Source organism: Mytilus trossulus, chromosome 4 (genome assembly GCF_036588685.1).
Source record: "Mytilus trossulus isolate FHL-02 chromosome 4, PNRI_Mtr1.1.1.hap1, whole genome shotgun sequence".
In the NCBI taxonomy this organism is placed as follows: Eukaryota; Metazoa; Mollusca; class Bivalvia; order Mytilida; family Mytilidae; genus Mytilus; species Mytilus trossulus.
The window spans coordinates 20,667,812-20,685,694 of record NC_086376.1 but is presented as its reverse complement, the minus strand read 5'-3'; the positions used below and the strand labels follow the sequence as shown (position 1 = coordinate 20,685,694).

General features: G+C 31.4%; 1 protein-coding gene across 3 annotated transcripts in view; it reads right to left on the bottom strand.

Annotated features, from left to right (window-relative positions):
• Positions 1-1,876: 1,876 nt before the first annotated feature.
• LOC134714861 (neuronal acetylcholine receptor subunit alpha-10-like) overlaps positions 1,877-17,883 on the bottom strand; it is a 35,496-nt gene continuing 19,489 nt past the window's right edge. For all 3 annotated transcript variants that reach the window (XM_063576507.1, XM_063576508.1, XM_063576506.1), the window contains exons 2-7: positions 16,817-16,927; positions 8,185-8,348; positions 7,081-7,125; positions 6,272-6,381; positions 5,221-5,756; positions 1,877-3,714 (exon numbers count right to left, since the gene is read on the bottom strand). In XM_063576507.1, coding sequence (XP_063432577.1) covers positions 3,116-3,714; positions 5,221-5,756; positions 6,272-6,381; positions 7,081-7,125; positions 8,185-8,348; positions 16,817-16,889 — 1,527 coding nt within the window. In that variant the 5' untranslated portion in view covers positions 16,890-16,927 and the 3' untranslated portion in view covers positions 1,877-3,115. The remainder of the gene's footprint in view (positions 3,715-5,220; positions 5,757-6,271; positions 6,382-7,080; positions 7,126-8,184; positions 8,349-16,816; positions 16,928-17,883) is intronic.

The following is a 17,883-nucleotide window of genomic DNA, read 5'->3' as shown; positions in this document are numbered from 1 at the left end:
TAACTGGTATTGTTTTGCTAAGAACAAATAGCTCTTGCTTCTCATAAACTTTAATCTACAAGAGTCGAAACTTGTCAAAAATACATTGATTATAATTATTGTGAAAAATGTGATAGTGTCATAATAGCAATAATTTTAACTTGCATTTTGAACTTTTCATATAAATTGAACTGGATTTTTCAAATGACAAAATCGCCATTGAAAACGAATTGATATTTTTTGTTGATTTTTGTACCATTCCATTAAGTAACTAATTGTTGTATATTAAACAAAATGTGTAACGAAAAAAAAATCTTTAAATTTTTGCTTTTTTTTTTGTACCCTCGAGGCTCCTCAAAACCATAACATGAAACAGTTTCAATACAGATTAGTATTGATTATAAATAGTTGTGTAACTTAAGATTGATTGATTGATAGTTGGTTGCTTTATGCCACACAAAAAGGCTATATCGCGGCGATGTAACTGAAGAAAGTATGTGTTGACCCTGATTTGAAGAAATAGTCTTATTTGTATGGATCACAACAACAAAAAATGAAATTAAATGAAAACTATAATAAAATGAAAGTTTGAGAAAAGAACTTTTATAAAAGGCTTTGCAGAAAGTTCAAAATTATATAATTGAGTGATTATGTACGTTTTAGCAATAGAGTTTATTGAAAGATTATAGGTATTCCTATTGCTATTGTTCCCTTAAAACAAGCTTGTTCCTGTATTGTTATGATTCGTATCCAAAAGCAGTACAGATTGGGATACATATATTGATTAATTGATATATTCAACAAAGCTTAACGTTACCTCGATGTGGTCGTCAAGTGGTCCAAATAGGCCATCCACAGTTATCACTAACATGAAAAGACTAGTTTAGTGAGTGTTGGAACATGTGTAATATACTGAAATATATATCTGTGACACGTTGTTGACGAACATACAACTTTTAATATGTTTTACCAAGTTATTCATTTTTTGTCCATTATAGAAATAGAAGTTGACTGCAGGTTGTTGATAGTTAGTATTAATTGGCAATTTAGAGACTCATATTTTAGTGAAGTTCGTGTTGTTTCTTATTTATTACTTATAACTGTTGATGTAAATATCTTTTGGTTTTATGAGTCTTTGTTTACTTGGTTTTGACTGTTATTATCTTGAGATAGACATTTTTAGTCCCTTATATGCCTTGTAGGATTTTTATGTGTTGATAGTTTGTCGTGTTTTTTGCCATTTAACCAATATCTTATTTCATTCACATGAAGTATAACTTATGAAAAGACGGAGCACACATTAGCAATTGGCAATAACGTTGACCCAGTCTTTAAATAAAACACTAGCAGTGGTTTGAAAAGACTTAGAAATGAAGATACCAAAGGCGCAAACGAAAATCATCATTCGAATACTAACAGACAACAAAATTGTAAATAATGAAAAACGAAAATCAGCAACAAAAACAACAACATTACAATAAAAAACAAAACAGATTGAGCAACACGAACCCAAACAAAAACTTTAAATCAGTTGCTAAAATGAATAACTAGAATAAAAAAAAAACGGCAGCTGCAATAGTGGTTAAACAGTGAATTTTGACTAATAGATGGTTGAATTGTAATCTTACAATCACTGTCTGTTTATCTCAATGTCAGCATATCTCTGTCCTATACTGACACTTTGTGACTTGAATTCAATGAGATGTCAACTTAATGTTTTGCTCAATTCTTAGATCTTGTAAACTGTTGTCTGTATTTGTGTCTATACTATGCTTTTGACAAGGAATATTAGATTTGTAGAATTGTACAAGAAACAGTATATTTAAAACATGTTAACTTTATTGCTAATATTGAATATATCATTATTATTTCTTTAATGAATAAATGCTAACTACGATGACATAGACATGGCATAAACATATGATAAATATTATACATATTTGACAACAATCTGTCATTTCTAATGATGGATTTGGTAAAATCAAAACAACAGTATGAAGCAAACAGATAGTAATCAGCATCTTTATAAAAGACCACCTTAAGCAACATATCCTGTCGTGTGACGATGTTTTTTGTACATTTTTATATATCAATGTTATATCCTGTCAAAGCCAGGAATATGACAGTTGTAATCTTCATTCCGCATCTATGTGTGTGTGCTTTTGTTGTAGTTCAGTCGTTCTTTTGTTCCATTGTTTCCTCCTCTTATGATTGATGTGTTGCCCTCAGTTTTAAATTGTTACCTCGATTTATTTTTGTGAAATGGCATGGCTAATAATCAGCGGTATACTACTGTTGCATGTATTATGAAACCATAATAATTAACAGGCAACACTAAAATACCGATGTTAAAAACTCAAAAATCCATATTTGATATTCGAATCAAGATGACCGTCTTCAGCTAAGCATACACCAACCACCGCCCAAATTCAGATTAAAACGAAACAAAAGTATAATACAGTGGTGGGTGTTTTTCATAGTTGACGACGTTCAAAGATTACAGAGATGTTTTTCGTAGTTTGCATTTGCATACTTAGCAATGTATACGAATTAAAATTAGATTTCTGAATTAAAATTCCAATTAAGTCGATTAAAGTCTTAAGTAGAAAACATATTTATGTATTTTATATACCAGTACAATAATATCTTCACATTGTCGTTAAGAATTATATATTACTATCCAGATTCTACTATACGTTTGCTCAATATTGGATCCAAATAATTTAGCAAACTCACTATATGGATAATTAAACTTAATTTTTCAATCCTGTACAATGTATCTATAATGAGTCTATTTGCCATGAAGAGCTTTGGAAGTTGGAATGTAAATGTCCCCAAAAAAAAAAATAATAGTTCTCTTGGAGATTCAGTTCTTCAAGTTTTGTTTTTGGATCAATTTCCAAAATATTTCATCTAGAGGTAACTTAATAAAAACATTATCGAAAAACCGATTAATGAATATCACAATTGTTGTATAATAACGTATACGTATGCATGTGTCTTTTTATCTGATGTTTGCATACTTTAAGTTTAAAACATATCTTAAATATTTGATACAATGTATTATAAAGCATAACGTTATGTAAAGTGGAAGACATGGAATAATATCACAATTTTCATGCAAAACTGAATCAAACTATAAAACTGGAATTTCGCCTTCGATACTGACTGATTTGATCATAGGCATAACAACTAAAAGTAGCACAGAAGATAAAGTTGTTCCGATTATGAATATAATGAAAAAGAACCTGTCAATGACTTCAGCGGCTTCAATCCATCGTTTGGAATAAAAATCAACCCTATCCTTTTCATCATCTTTATCAATTAATATTTTTAATCGACGTAGTATCTCCTCAAGTTCCCAGTTACCTTCTCTGGTATTACACTGTGTTGAAGTCATCTTTTGATTTTGCTGATTTTGCTGATTCTGATTATTCAGATGACAGTCGCCATTTTCATATTCAATCAAACTACACCCAGAATCGTTTGAAAATGTGTTCTTCATTGTATGAGTGTATCCTTTTATATGTAATGGGATCATTTGTATATCCTCGGGAGTTTCGTTAGTTAAATGTATCATTTGGAAACACATTACACGTCCTAAACCAATAACACACTTTCGAAACCATCGCGGAACATCCACTTCACGAAATCCTCTCTGATTAATATTTGATGTCACTACAGCTAATATAACAGAGACTGATGTTAAACTCATCACTGTAGTAAGATAAATCCCTACAACAAAAACAAATAATTTATAATTGATATAAGACGAGAGAGAAGAGGTAACGATTATGATATGTATTAATGCTGAAATACTAATAAGCAATTTGAAATTTAGATTTACTTATAGAAATAAAGTCCTCAAAAAAGGATAAGAGATCGCAACAGTTAATAGTACTTTTACTGGTAACAAATAGTAAACTAACGGATAGATTGAGTTAGAGACGATATAATAACTCTTTTAGTGTTCACGCCTATTTTTTTATATGTATAATTAGTTTTGAGCTCGACGCATGGGTATAATTGCCATACCTGTTTTTACATTCTCCTCTTATATTGCCAATGATGGTTTTGTAAATTTTAGTAATCCATAGAATGAGAAACGAATGAAAAACAAATCTATTGCAGATTCTGGCCGGGAAAAATCACATGCAGCAATGGTAGTTGAATATCAGAATACTGCCAGGGTAATGTAAGTCATGAGTTTACCAACTCAGCAACGATTGAAAACCTTAAATGACCTTTTAGGTAAGAAGAATAGCAGAACTGTTCATTTGAAATTTATATTGAAGTTGGACAACTATATCGTGCACACCAAGCCGATCCTTTCCCCGCCAAGCTGCAAAAACGTAGGTGTGCTAAGTATTGGCTAACTTAATTCATATGAATATTATGTTACTAGGTTAATGCCTTTTACATTAAATGTGTCTTTCTTCTAAATAACCTTGGCAACACAATGTCTGAACAGAGTGTTTTAATGCACCATTACTTAAGTAGTGTGATTATAACTAATATATCTTAATGTCTGGGACTTGGATTCTTTAAATGTCGGAATCGTTTTATTACCATTTCCCTTGTTCCATTATTGCAAACCAATAAAAAGTAAAGACGTTTATATCACTTAATATTCCCAATTTCGTAATTGATAATATAGTTATGTCGACAAAAGGTAGGATATAAATCCGGCAAAATCTGTCAACCAGAAACATATAAGTTCACTAGCGGTGAGGGAGGCTACTATCAGCTTTGATTCAATGTAAAGTCTGAGATGTATTATATAAGAATATTACTGTTAAATGCTATTAAAGATAGCAATTACTCCTGTTTAAGCATGTTGGCGGAAATAGCTTTGCAAAGTTATACAAAAAGAATTCAGTCTTCCTTTTCTAATGACATTATTTATAAAAAATTCTTCTGAAATTGTTCGTTAATAAATTAATAAATTCAATATAATGACATTGGCAATTCGTTTTTTGTCCGTTTCGGTCAAATAGCCCTTTTCAGTGTCTTCACATGCTAGACTTTCAAATATTCGGCGTTCTATTATGAAGGGTAAATACGAAACGCACGTCTAAACCATGAGTAAACGCATGAAATTTACAAAATATTGTTCAATCGTATGATAAACAATATTTTTTGTAATACTTATCTTATTTTGTCAACCATGTATAACTTTTAAATACATTGTATTGTTGTTATGTTTTGAAAACATTGGCATCTATTTATGTTATATTTTACCTATTAAAGGAACAAAATTCGATGTGGCTGGCATATTGTCTGCAATAAGTAACATAAACACAGAAAAGGCAAGTAGCACAGTCAATCCGAGTGTGACCTTTTCACCACTGTCAGGTCGCATCCAGAATCCAAGTAAAGTGAGTATTGATAACATAATGCATGGAATTATGACATTATATGTGTAGTACAATGTTCTTCGACGAATATGTAGCATAAACGTAACATCCGGAAATGGTTCAGGGCAACATGTATACGTTATAACATTTCGAACCGACTTGACACCTACAAGTTCCCATTCGCCATTACTGACAAAATTCGACAAGTCGATCCCCTTTTTACTATTAAATACATCAACTTGAAATCCATCGTATGCCCATGATCCCATTTTCATTTTACATATCTGATCATCAAAAGGATAGTATGTGATGTCAATAAAACATGTACTCCTGAGTTTAACAATTGGAGGCCAGAACACCGATCCGTCATGGGATACCATAGCAAGCGCTTCCATATAACCATCAGTATAGTCCTCAGCACTAAAATAAGGAAATTGAATATTTAAATGTTTATTTTACTACTGACGATATAAAAGATGCATGTAAAACAAAATAGTCAATAATCATGTTTGTCTTCTAAAACTTAAGTAACACGTGTGCTAACCCTAAGAGCATTAATGATTGTTTGTTTTTATAGTGATTAAAATAATTACACAATATTGACTGTACTGCATTATTTAACATGTTTACCGATTCAGCCTGTGTGTTATGCTCATGCATTGTTGTCAATATATTGGAATTCTGTGTTACTGTCATGCAAGTGAAATGTTTAGTTAGCTATACAAACAGGTCTAATCCGCCGTTTTCTGCATAAGGAAATGATGTTCAAAGTCAGGAATGTGACGTATATGTGTTTAAGCTTTTGATTTTGTCATTTAGGAAAGGAGTTTATGTTATTTGACATTTTCCTGGTTTTTTTTCTGTTTTAAGTTACAAGATCATACGTATCAAAATCGGTATAATACAATTCTACTACTATTTGTATATTTTACTACCTGTTGTATGTAACGATATCTGGTAACCACAGACTTTTACATGGCATCCTTAATACTGTTAACCCATTATAGTCTTTTGGATCCCATTTTATCTTTTCATCTATCCAACTCTGCAATATCCATAACTTAATTGATACAAGAGCCACAAGTTACAAAGTTATAAACAATACAGGTTAAATAGGTATTTAAGTAATAAGGTAAAATCAAAGCACCAAGCTGAAATAATACAAATCCTAAAGTGGTGTTAGATACTCTGAGGAATGAGTTACATTTATTTTTTTATAATAACATACCTGTTATCTTCCGTGCGTGTTTGAAAGACTGTTGTAGCACGTTTAATATTTGACAAACATAGACAAAGTAGTACAATATGTTTATCATAACACAATGAAACAGAAGGACAATCTTACAAAAAAAACTCTGGAGCAAAATTAAGCTTTCAGATACATACAACTCAACGGCGATTGATGGTAAGTCTATGACATTTTAGATTGTAACCGGAGTTCGTTTTCTATCAATCGATTTATGACTTTTGAACAGCAGAATACTATTGTTGCCTATATTTCTTATGTAAGATTAAAGAAACGTGCCAAATTTTAGATCTTGTCTAGAACTTTTAACAGAAATTAACTGAACACAATTTTGACTTATTGGAAATGTGCAAATCCGTTGTAAGCACATTAATTTGTATTTTGTAGTATTTTTACATATTCAACAGAAGGTTTTTACAGGTTTATGACGCTCTAAGTGATATACATTCAGATCTTACTGATCTTACCATACTAATATATCAATTGTCATATTCTTACCTGATCTAGCCATATATTTGTAGTTATGACTTGATTCTTTTCGTCCTGTAACATTAAATATAAAAAAAATACAACTATAGAATAGAACTGTTTCAAGGTCAAATAGTTATCAAAGGTACCAAGATTATAATTTAAGACTTCAGATGCGCGTTTCGTCGACATGATAAGACTCATCAGTGACGCTCATATGAAAATATTTATAAAGCCAAACAAGTACAAAGTCAAAGTATGTTTATGTAAACAGGTTCATCATTGTTTATTGATTTATGGTTTCGCTGTTGGTCAATAGAATTTTAATTTATACTATTGTGTATTAATCCAATGATAGTATTTGTTTGTTGGTTGGTTGGTTGGAAAAGTTCAGTGGTCAATGCAAATGTTCATAGCTAAGTTCATGAAAATCAAAAATACATGAAACCGACAATTTGTACTTTTTATTCATTTCATTAATAAGATAAAAAAAAAAAAAAAAAACCGCAACATGTAAAATAAAAGAAATATATAAACCTTCTAGCTTTATTGTTAAATTTGAGATGGTTCATCTACAGACCAAATTAATTTTACAATCTATATTTGGCAAAACTTTCGTTTTTAATTATTCTATTACTTTGGTAGTTGGTTTGACCTGCCAACTGTTTTAATTTGAGCGTCTCCAATGAGTCTTCTGCACAAGAAACGGCCATCTGACGTTACAAATTATAAGACTGGTATCTTGCACAGACTTCAACATTGAAAACAAAATTCAAATTTCATTCAAACCTTAGTGAAATTGTATCCCGTACCCGTAGCTTGAAAGATCCAGAGTGAATCATTTACAAAGAATATCAGCATTGTTCTTTGTCCTTTTTGTAAATATTTTCATCTATATTTTTGTTATAAGTAAACATGTACTACCACAAATGTATGGTTGGTGAACTTCAGCTGTTGTTTTTATCTATGGTCGGGTTGTTGTCTCTTTGACACATTCCCCATTTCCATTCTCAATTTTATTTACAAAATATTGTAGTTGCGAAAGTCACGTTATATAAATGTACATTTGCCCTGTTGGTAAGATCAAAAGTATACCTGCTTTTGTACCCAACAGTTCATCAAACTCCAACTTACCACATCAAATATCTGTGTTAGTGTAATTCCAATGGTAACGTTAACTGGTTGTGAAGCATTAAATACTGGTCTGGTATTGCTATCATAATTATTCATTAATACCATATACAACCTCTGTTCGTCTGTTAACATTGGAGTTGTCTTATTAATACAAATCTGATATTCTGAAAATTGAAACCATAAACAACTTTTCATAGTCTGAACGATCAAAATTGTTTTGAATACGATATTTATGTGACAAGTTTTGCATCTGATCATTTAAATGGTCTCTTGATTCATCTATTTGTACACAAAGTATCATTACAACTGAATTTAATCTATAAGATATGCTTTGATCTTTAGTGCAATACAGTCGTGGCAGACAAGTAAGAAATTAATGAAATTCAATTTTGACAAACATGAGCATTGCAAAACGTTTTATTAGTGCTTTTTGATGCAATTCTTTTTAGAAAATCCACAATAAATAATGATATCAAACTACTTTCATTGAAGAATATATATGTTTTCTCATATATACAATAAACAACAGTGAAGTGCTATAAACAGTTCAAAATATTATTAATTCAGTAATATGTATTGCAAAGTTTAAATATCTTATTTCATAAAATGATCGTATCAATAAGTTAGTGATGTAGGATATTTCATTAATAATTTATATTTCTTATTTACATTTGAAAATGCCTGACCAAGTCAGGAACATGACAGTTGTTGTCCACTCGTTTGATGTGTTTTATCATTTGATTTTGCTATTTGATGGCGGACTTTCCGTTTTGAATTTTCCTAGGAGTTCAGTATTTTTGTGATTTTACTTTTTTTTATGCCCCACCTACGATAGAAGGCATAATGTTTTTTAGTCTGTGCGTCCGTCTGTTAGTTCGTTTGTTCGTTCGTTTGCCCTTTCGTCCGTTCGTTAGACTTTTGACCCCCAATTCCAGGGTGCACTGAACATAGAAAATGAAAGTGCGAGTTTCAGGTTAAAGGTTTTGGTCAAGGTATTTATTGGCCAAGGTAGTTTTTGCTGAAGTTGAAGTCCAATCAACTTGAAACTTAGTACACATGTTCCCAATGGTATAATCTTTCTAATATTAATGCCAAGTCAGATTTTCACCCAATTTGACGGTCCATTTAACATAGAAATGATAGTGCCAATGGGGCATCCGTGTATTTGGACACATTCTTGTTCTACATCTTATTTGGAGTTAGTAGTGACAAATAGGTACTGTTGATACCAGAATATTCTTACTGTTGGGAGAACCTTTTATTACTCTCAATCTTTATGGGAGTTTGCATTTGCAAAGTTATACTTATATATGTGCATGTATTAATTATAAATTGTGTCTATATATTTTTATTTTTTGTGGTTTTCCAATATTTTTATGTCTTATTAATTTTAAATTTAGCATAGATGTTTTGTTACTTGACCAGAAATTTGGTATTGTTGGGAAATGTTATCAGCATAAAAAATAATTGATAATTCTTTCCTCGAAAAATAAAAAAATATTTATCAACTACATGTAGATGTGGCAAAGCGACACGAATGGCCCCGTCTCAAAAAGCTGAAAAATCTGCTATTTCAATAACATATGTGGACACAAACATGATAGTAGTCTCACATATAAAAAAACCCAGCTCAAAATCTGGAGGCGTATGGAAAAATGTCCGTATAACTGTCATTTTCAACAATTTTCAAAGTTGCAAATCCTTAATTTTGGTAAAATAAGCGCAGCGGAACGAAACTTAAACTTGTACTCATGGTTAGCTTACATACCAAACACGAGCCCAATATCTGAAATCATTTAGAAGAAAGGGTTGTATAAATGTGATTTACCAAAATTTATCAAAGTTCAAAGACCAAAATTACAGCAAAAATTAACCGAGCGGAACGAAACTAAAACTTGATCTGGACATCATCATGAGTAACTCACATAACAGAAATCAGCCCAATATCTGAAAGCCTTTAGAAAAAAGTCATTTTCAACAATTTATCAAAGTCTATAGCCCGTATCTCGGCAAAAAATTAGCCGAGCGGAACAAAACTTAAACTTGGTCTGTCACTCGTCATGAGTAACTCACATACCAAACATCAACCCAATATCTGAAGGCGTTTAGAAAAAAACTCCGTATAATTGTTTGTTGCGGAATAACGGAATGACGGAATGACGGACAAGGGATAAACTATATGGCACCGGCAACTTCGTTGCGGGGCAAAACAAACAGAACTCAATGGATAATCCCACTGAAACAGGTTGATAGAATCCACTAAAATTCCATACTTGGTTACCTGAAGAATAGTTTTCCATTGAGCCGCAGTGGGTCAATTTTTACCATAAATGAATCTTCCTATGTTCAATGTTTTTTTTTATAAACAATCTCAATGATTACTTAAAATCAGTCATGTCATAATAATTATCAATGGTACCAGGATTATAATTTAATACGCTAGACGCGCGTTTCGTTTACCTAAGACTCAGCAGCGACGCTCAGATCAAAACAGTTATAAAGCCAAACAAGTACAAAGTTGAAGAACATTGAGGACCATTATGTTTGATGTTTATATCATCTGTTTGCTCTCTAGAAGACTTTTTTCTTCTTCTATTTATTATTATTGGTCACATAAAAGAACCAACTAAGTAAAGGAAAAGAAAATCATTCACTATTGAAAAGAAAAAAAGTGAAAAAAAGGAATCCGAGGAAAATCCCAACGGAACATGTTAGATTAAACCAGGTGTTATAGCTATATGACTCTCACTTGTAAGCAGCAGAACTTAACTGATTTATTTTGCATTGCGGTTGGATAATGCATACTTTAACGTCGGTATCGCTCCTTTTGGAATTTATGCTTTAAGTTTCTTTTTTTTTTTAATTGTTAGGTCAGATGTATTGTATGTCTGCAAACAGTTACAAGATTTTGACTGCTGGATCCAAATTATTGTCTCACGAACCTGTTATGTATGTTTGGGTTGTGAATTCAATTGATTTAACACAACAGAACTATAAAAAGTAAAATCACAAAAATCTTGAACTCCGAGGAAAATTAAAAACTGAAAGTACCTAATCAAACGGCAAAACCAGAATGACATTTTTCTAGCTATAAACCAGATTTAGTCCATCATCTCTTCGGAAGATCAATGCACCAATTCAAGAATATGGCAGTTGTTTTTTACTTGTTGGTACTGTTCGATTTGTCAGTTTTTATGAACTTCCGTCTATCTAAATACGCTTTGGAGTTCATTCAAAATCAGTTTATGATATATGATCATCGACAAACTATTGTTGCTTTAATAAAATTAACGGTACCGTACCAATTTTTTTGCACCAGATGCGCATTTCGACAATGCATGTCTCTTCAGTGATGCTCGTGGCCAAAATATTTGAAATCCAAAGCTTATATCAAAGATGAAGAGCTATAATCCAAAAGGTCCAAAAAGTATAGCCAAATCCGTGATTAAATGATTGCCTCTTACTTCTAATGCTAATGGAAGATGATATGATTGTCATATAAATGGAAAGTTTAGAGCCCAAAAACCCTGGTTAAACGTGGCATCAAGTCAAAATGAGTCCACATTTTATGAGTTGGAATGGTATCCAAAATTTTATACAAGATAACTTTAACTCTCGATGTTTTACACTTAACAGAAGAGTACAATTTGTTATGATATATTATCACATTAGGTATATTTTGTTGGCAAAAGTAGAATGATCCATATTGACGACTTAAAATATAATTTTAGGCGACAAGTGGACTCTCCTTATTTAGCCCAAATATGACTAGATACGTCAATTTACACAAAATTTATGCCACCTCCGATACAAAATGCATACGTTAATTGTAAAACCCACTGGATAATGAATATAGGAGAGTCTAAATAGATAAAATAAAGGGTTTTTCATCAATGCAAACCTAATCTTGAAAGTGAAAAGGAAATATTGCGCTATGAATTGTTGTTAAAATCTTTTTAATACAAAATTGCAATTCGCATTTTGCAATTATGTCTTATTTTTTTTAATTTAAAACTGGAAGGCTTTTTGAAATAGTTTCGAACTTTTTAAATTCTAGTATGAATAATAAACCGATGTTTCATCAAGATAATGGGAGAAAGGGTGGATACAGTTTTTAGATTATTTTACGAACGTGTTTCCTTGCTATGAAAACTAGATCATTACTATTTTATAGACCGAATGTTTAACCTTAAATCCATGTAAGTCAGTATAAACTAAATACCAATAATTCATACTTGATTTTTTTTATTCAATTGTAATCAAGCATTTTGATTTTTTCAATATTTGTCTATTTTCTTTGTATCAGTTTCGATTGAACACACAATTTATACTACAGTTAAAATCAGATAAGACACAATAATTCAACATTGATTGCACATACAATCTATAGATCCCACATAACGATTGATAACCAAACGATGAGTATCTGAATTTACGCAATGATATATGGACAGGGTTGGATTTGGTCAGATGATTTGATTAATTATATTTGTCTTGTGATTCAAACCGATGGAGAAGATAGAATACTTTGGTCATAGAATACAAGAAGATCAAACATTTGGCAAACAATTCATACTTAAGATAATATAAAGAGTTTGGGATCAGTTGATACTACTTACACGTGTCAATCATGCAGGTTAAAAAGTAGATTCACCGAATAATGTTATTGTGTAATAAAAGTAGATATTTGTATCAAACTTATAACTATTTTCATCCACAATTTGCTAATATGAGAAACTTCTGATCTGATAAGAAATAGACGTAGCATATTTGAAAGTTAGTATTGTTAACAAACTTTTAGTAAAAACTTATAATTTTTCGAAATACCAAGAATTTTCTACCCCATGTCCCTTAGGCAAAACGTTTCTGTCATGAAGGTAAAGCAAACTCAAATCGCACCTATTGAGCAAAAGTAGCAGTGGGAATCTTTCAAGTTTGTTTTTTTGAGTCTGAACAATTTTTGTTTTTAAAATTGACAATATGCACTTCTTCGAACGGGCATATGACATTTGCGCCGATTTTGAAAATTTTCATTCTTTCATTTGCGCCGATTTTATATTTTTCCTAATTGGATTTACAGGTAAGTTACAGGTAAGTCCATACTTTTACATTGGCTGAGCACAGAGTATAAAGACAAATCAAGTGACATTGCAATTGGTAAATGGCTATCCCAATGTTTCGGGTTACCATTGCTTTCCCTAAATGAAATCGACGACTGATTCACGATGGCGTCCATAAATTTTTTTTTTAATTCGTCATTTTAGTAAAAACAAAGTGCTTTTATCTTATGTTTTTACTTCTTGATTTTAAGCAGGAGACAACAGTTATATACATGATAATTATGATTGACAATTCATAACATATGTACAACTGGCTAACGATCAATAAAAATAACATTACTGGGATGGAGGGTTGTCTCATTGGCACTCATACCACATCTTCCTATATCATTTCACCTGTAATTTACCTGTACAAAAATCGGCGCAAATGAAAAAAAATCGGCGCAAATGAAAGAAAACATCGGCGCAAATGAAATGCAGATCGACACAAATGCAAAACGCCGTCTTCGAACATAGGTGAATATATTTTAAAATACACAAAACGTTCACAATAAACATCAACAGATGTAGTAATCACTTGTTAAAGTTAAATGTACGAAGACGTCCACAAAAAAGTCTTCCTTTTAAATGAGCAAATAAAATATATTATGAGCCCCCATTTCTCCAAAAAAGAATAATAAGATGTGATATACCTGACTTAGGTTTGGGGGACTAAAGACGAAGTATATATATTGCAAATAAAAAGAAGAACTTTCAAATTATCATCCTTTACTTTGGATGCAAACGCCAAAAGAGGCTGATACATCTAATCATCACAACAATCATGGTTAAGACAATACAACGTTTCCGGAAAGTACGGATTCAACATACAGATATATAACATCCCCGCCCAAAAATGAAAAATTCCCATATTTTTCGAAAAATGTTGAATTCGTACTCCAAAAAGAAAAAGATTCAAAAATTTTTTTTCAGTTATATACAACAATACAACATACAAAATAACAGGCTCCTTTAAACTTCATCATCTCTTAATTTCTCATGTTTCACAGACATGTAAATACAAATACATATGACCAAATGCTAGTTACTCTTTAACTTTAACATAAATATGATGCGGCGAAATCTTATAAAATATAGCATATTATCATTTACTGAATTTTAGTGTGCTTGCTAAAAAGTGATTGATATACAGTACGAGATTAGATTCAGTGGAGTCCCTACTCCTGCTAATGGTTAGATACACCTTATAATGAATAAAATTTATAGGTTACACTATGAGAAAAAAATATCTACTATTGCGCCGACTTTCACGGTATACCATCCCTATCATACACACACTCTCTCGATAAAATAAACAATAAAGTGAAACAAATAAATTTCAGCAGAACAAGACTATCAACCAGGGTTCATTTCTGAGTCATCTCTAATGCACCACTTACACACAAATCAGATTTTCTTTTCTTACTGTACACAGACATGTTAAAAAATTAAATGCTAGGATTTCCATCAAATCAGTCATACATAATGTTCGTTATCATACCAAAACAAATCTTCATTAATCTTTACTAACAAGTAAATTTAAGTATCGCAGTACTTCATTTCAAAACATTAACTTCTACCTCTGTGACTTGTAAAAATATTTCACATGTTGAGGTATACCAAAAAAAAACTAACCATTAGCAACTCAACTACTTAAAAATACAACAATGAATCCAATAAGATAACTGGTCTATCTAATCTAATCAACATATGTACATGTGAACCAACAAAAAACAAAATCATTCAACACAGTGAACTTTGACGGTATTTTCGCACTCAGTGTATTTAAAAAAATTAACTGATTCATTTTAATCTTTTTAGTAATAAAACAATCTACTGTCTTAAGTGAGCCAAAACATGAAAGTCTTTTCAAATGGAAACTTTTAAAAAGAAAAATTAATACTTTTCTCAAAACTTTGTATGTCGTTATATTCAAATAGTTGAAATACTTAAAAAAAAATAACAGTTCTGTGACAAAAAAAACCCAACATCTTCAACATATGTTTGCAATAAATGATATTACTTCATGTACTTCAAAACAGTTCAAGTAAATTGTATCTTGTTCTGTAACTTTCGATATGCATGAGATAAATCTCACAGCAAAATATGTCTTATTCAGCCTTCTGATTGCGTTGTCACGAGATAAATCTCACAGACATGCGTTTACGGAATAATCGGAGGTGGTCTCGACTTCAATAAAGCACGCGCCTTTGGTCCTAACTGATTGTCTTCGATCCAAATTGCGTTTTGCGCCGGTTCCCCTATTAAATGCGCAAGGTAGCGAGTATTTCCATCGTGATTTTTCTTTGCTAAAAATCTTTTCACTTTTAATAATGTCCCGTCTGACGCAGAGCTTGTTTCATTGCCTGATGTTACAAAATAATCGTCTCTGAATCGAATAGGTTTTTGTCTCTGTCTTGTTGATCTACGGAGATTTGGCACTTCTTGAATTTCGTTATTTGTGCTAGATTGTTCACTAATCAAATTATCATGACTTGTTGACGCAGTATCCACGGTATCTTGTTTGTTTATAACACGATCCATAAAATATTCACATGGATTTGGTACACGAATATACGCTGGTTTTAAACGGTTAATATGCACTTTTGGAATAATTTTGTTTGTATTTGGATCCATAAATAAATATAGATGAGGACTGTCTATGCAAAGAATAATAATATACGGCCCTGTTGGTTTCAAATTAAACTTCTGTCCTGTCCCTCTGGGACTTTTCTCCCAAGTACACATCGACGGCCATTTTCTGCCTTCACGTTGCGAGTCAAACCACGTGTTTTGCACTGTTGACAATTATCTTCATTTTAATGTTTCATATGTTCATTTTGTAATATTAGGTACCAATTGTTCGATTTTAGGTTCCTCCACCATGTGATATACCTGACTTAGGTTTGGGGGACTAAAGACGAAGTATATATATTGCAAATAAAAAGAAGAACTTTCAAATTATCATCCTTTACTTTGGATGCAAACGCCAAAAGAGGCTGATACATCTAATCATCACAACAATCATGGTTAAGACAATACAACGTTTCCGGAAAGTACGGATTCAACATACAGATATATAACAAAGATTAGATTTACGTCAAATTGTTGAAATGGCCATAATGAGGATAACTAATTACTTGAGATGACTATGGATGTATTATGTTATTCAAGTGTTGAAACTTTAATGACATATTTTAAAATCTATACATGAGATATATCAATGCATCAGGATGGATGATATGTTACTACTACCCATTATATATATATGAAGGGTTAATGGACTGCATGTTCAAATGGATTTTGAAGTGATTTCCATAATGGTAAATACTTCAAAAGGTATTATAATGAAAATGGAAATCCTTATCAGTTTCTCAAAATATGGTATCACAATTGTATCTTTTGGAATTGAAAATATAAAATTTCAATGTGAAGGGTGTTTTTATTCGTGAAGTGCAAACCTATTAGAAACAATATATAACCTATTTAATGTGGACATTAATTGTTAATTTGTCATAAAATGAATTACTTACCTGTAGACACGACAGTCATAAACGTTGAAATGGACAGGAAACACAGTATTCCGTAACCAATATCTCTCAGCATTTCTCTACATCAAATAGTTTGATAGTTCAACTCCTTTTCTGAAATAATAAAATACTAAAAAGTAAAATCACAAAAACTCCGAGGAAAATTCAAAACGGAAAGTCCGCAATAAAATCCCAAGACCAAACAACAAAACACATCAAACAAATGGACAACAACCACCACACTACCGACCCGTACAGGCACTTTCAAGTGTAAAAAATGGTGGATTAAACCTGGCCACACAGCGCCAAACCCCTCACTTGTACGATAGTCGCATCAAATTCCGAGTATAATTTAAAAAAAAAGGGATTATACTTCATTCTTAAGCAAATATAATCAGTTTATTAGAGATACATACATATTATGATAATAACCACATGCATTCATAGGTTTACATTCAGATCAAATGCACTTCTTTGTTTAGTCGATTAAGTTTTTTAAACTGATGCATATGTCTTTGCTTACAAATTACAAATATTCATATAATCACTCATATTTTTATTATGTTTAAATTCCTTTCCAAGGTATTTTGTTAAATAAGATGGCTCGGGGTCTAACAATTTTATCAGTAGGAATATTGTAGCTCGGGTTTAACTTGGCAACTGTGTTGTAGCCCGAAATGTCCTATGCTGTTTTCTTTTAAACTTTGATATCGAAATGCAATTCAATACAAAGTCATCATATTCAAAATTTCTTTACAACATGGTTAAATATGTACCAGTATAGATTTTTTTTTATTAAATGAAATCAAGTTATACATTTGACCAATAGGAAGAGACGCTCATACATACTTTACTATGTAGTCAGAAAAACGAGAACTGCAGTTCCATTTAGGAATATCAAATACCTTAAATAGAGAGGAAACAAATCCAACTTTTTTTTTTGAAAATTTCCGAAAAAGAAAAACTACCTTCCAAAATGTCATGCCAAAGTTTCTTCGTCAAGTGTCATTTTGGCACATAAACCAGTTTTGATTTTGCACATATTGTGATAATATTTAAGCTAAAACAAG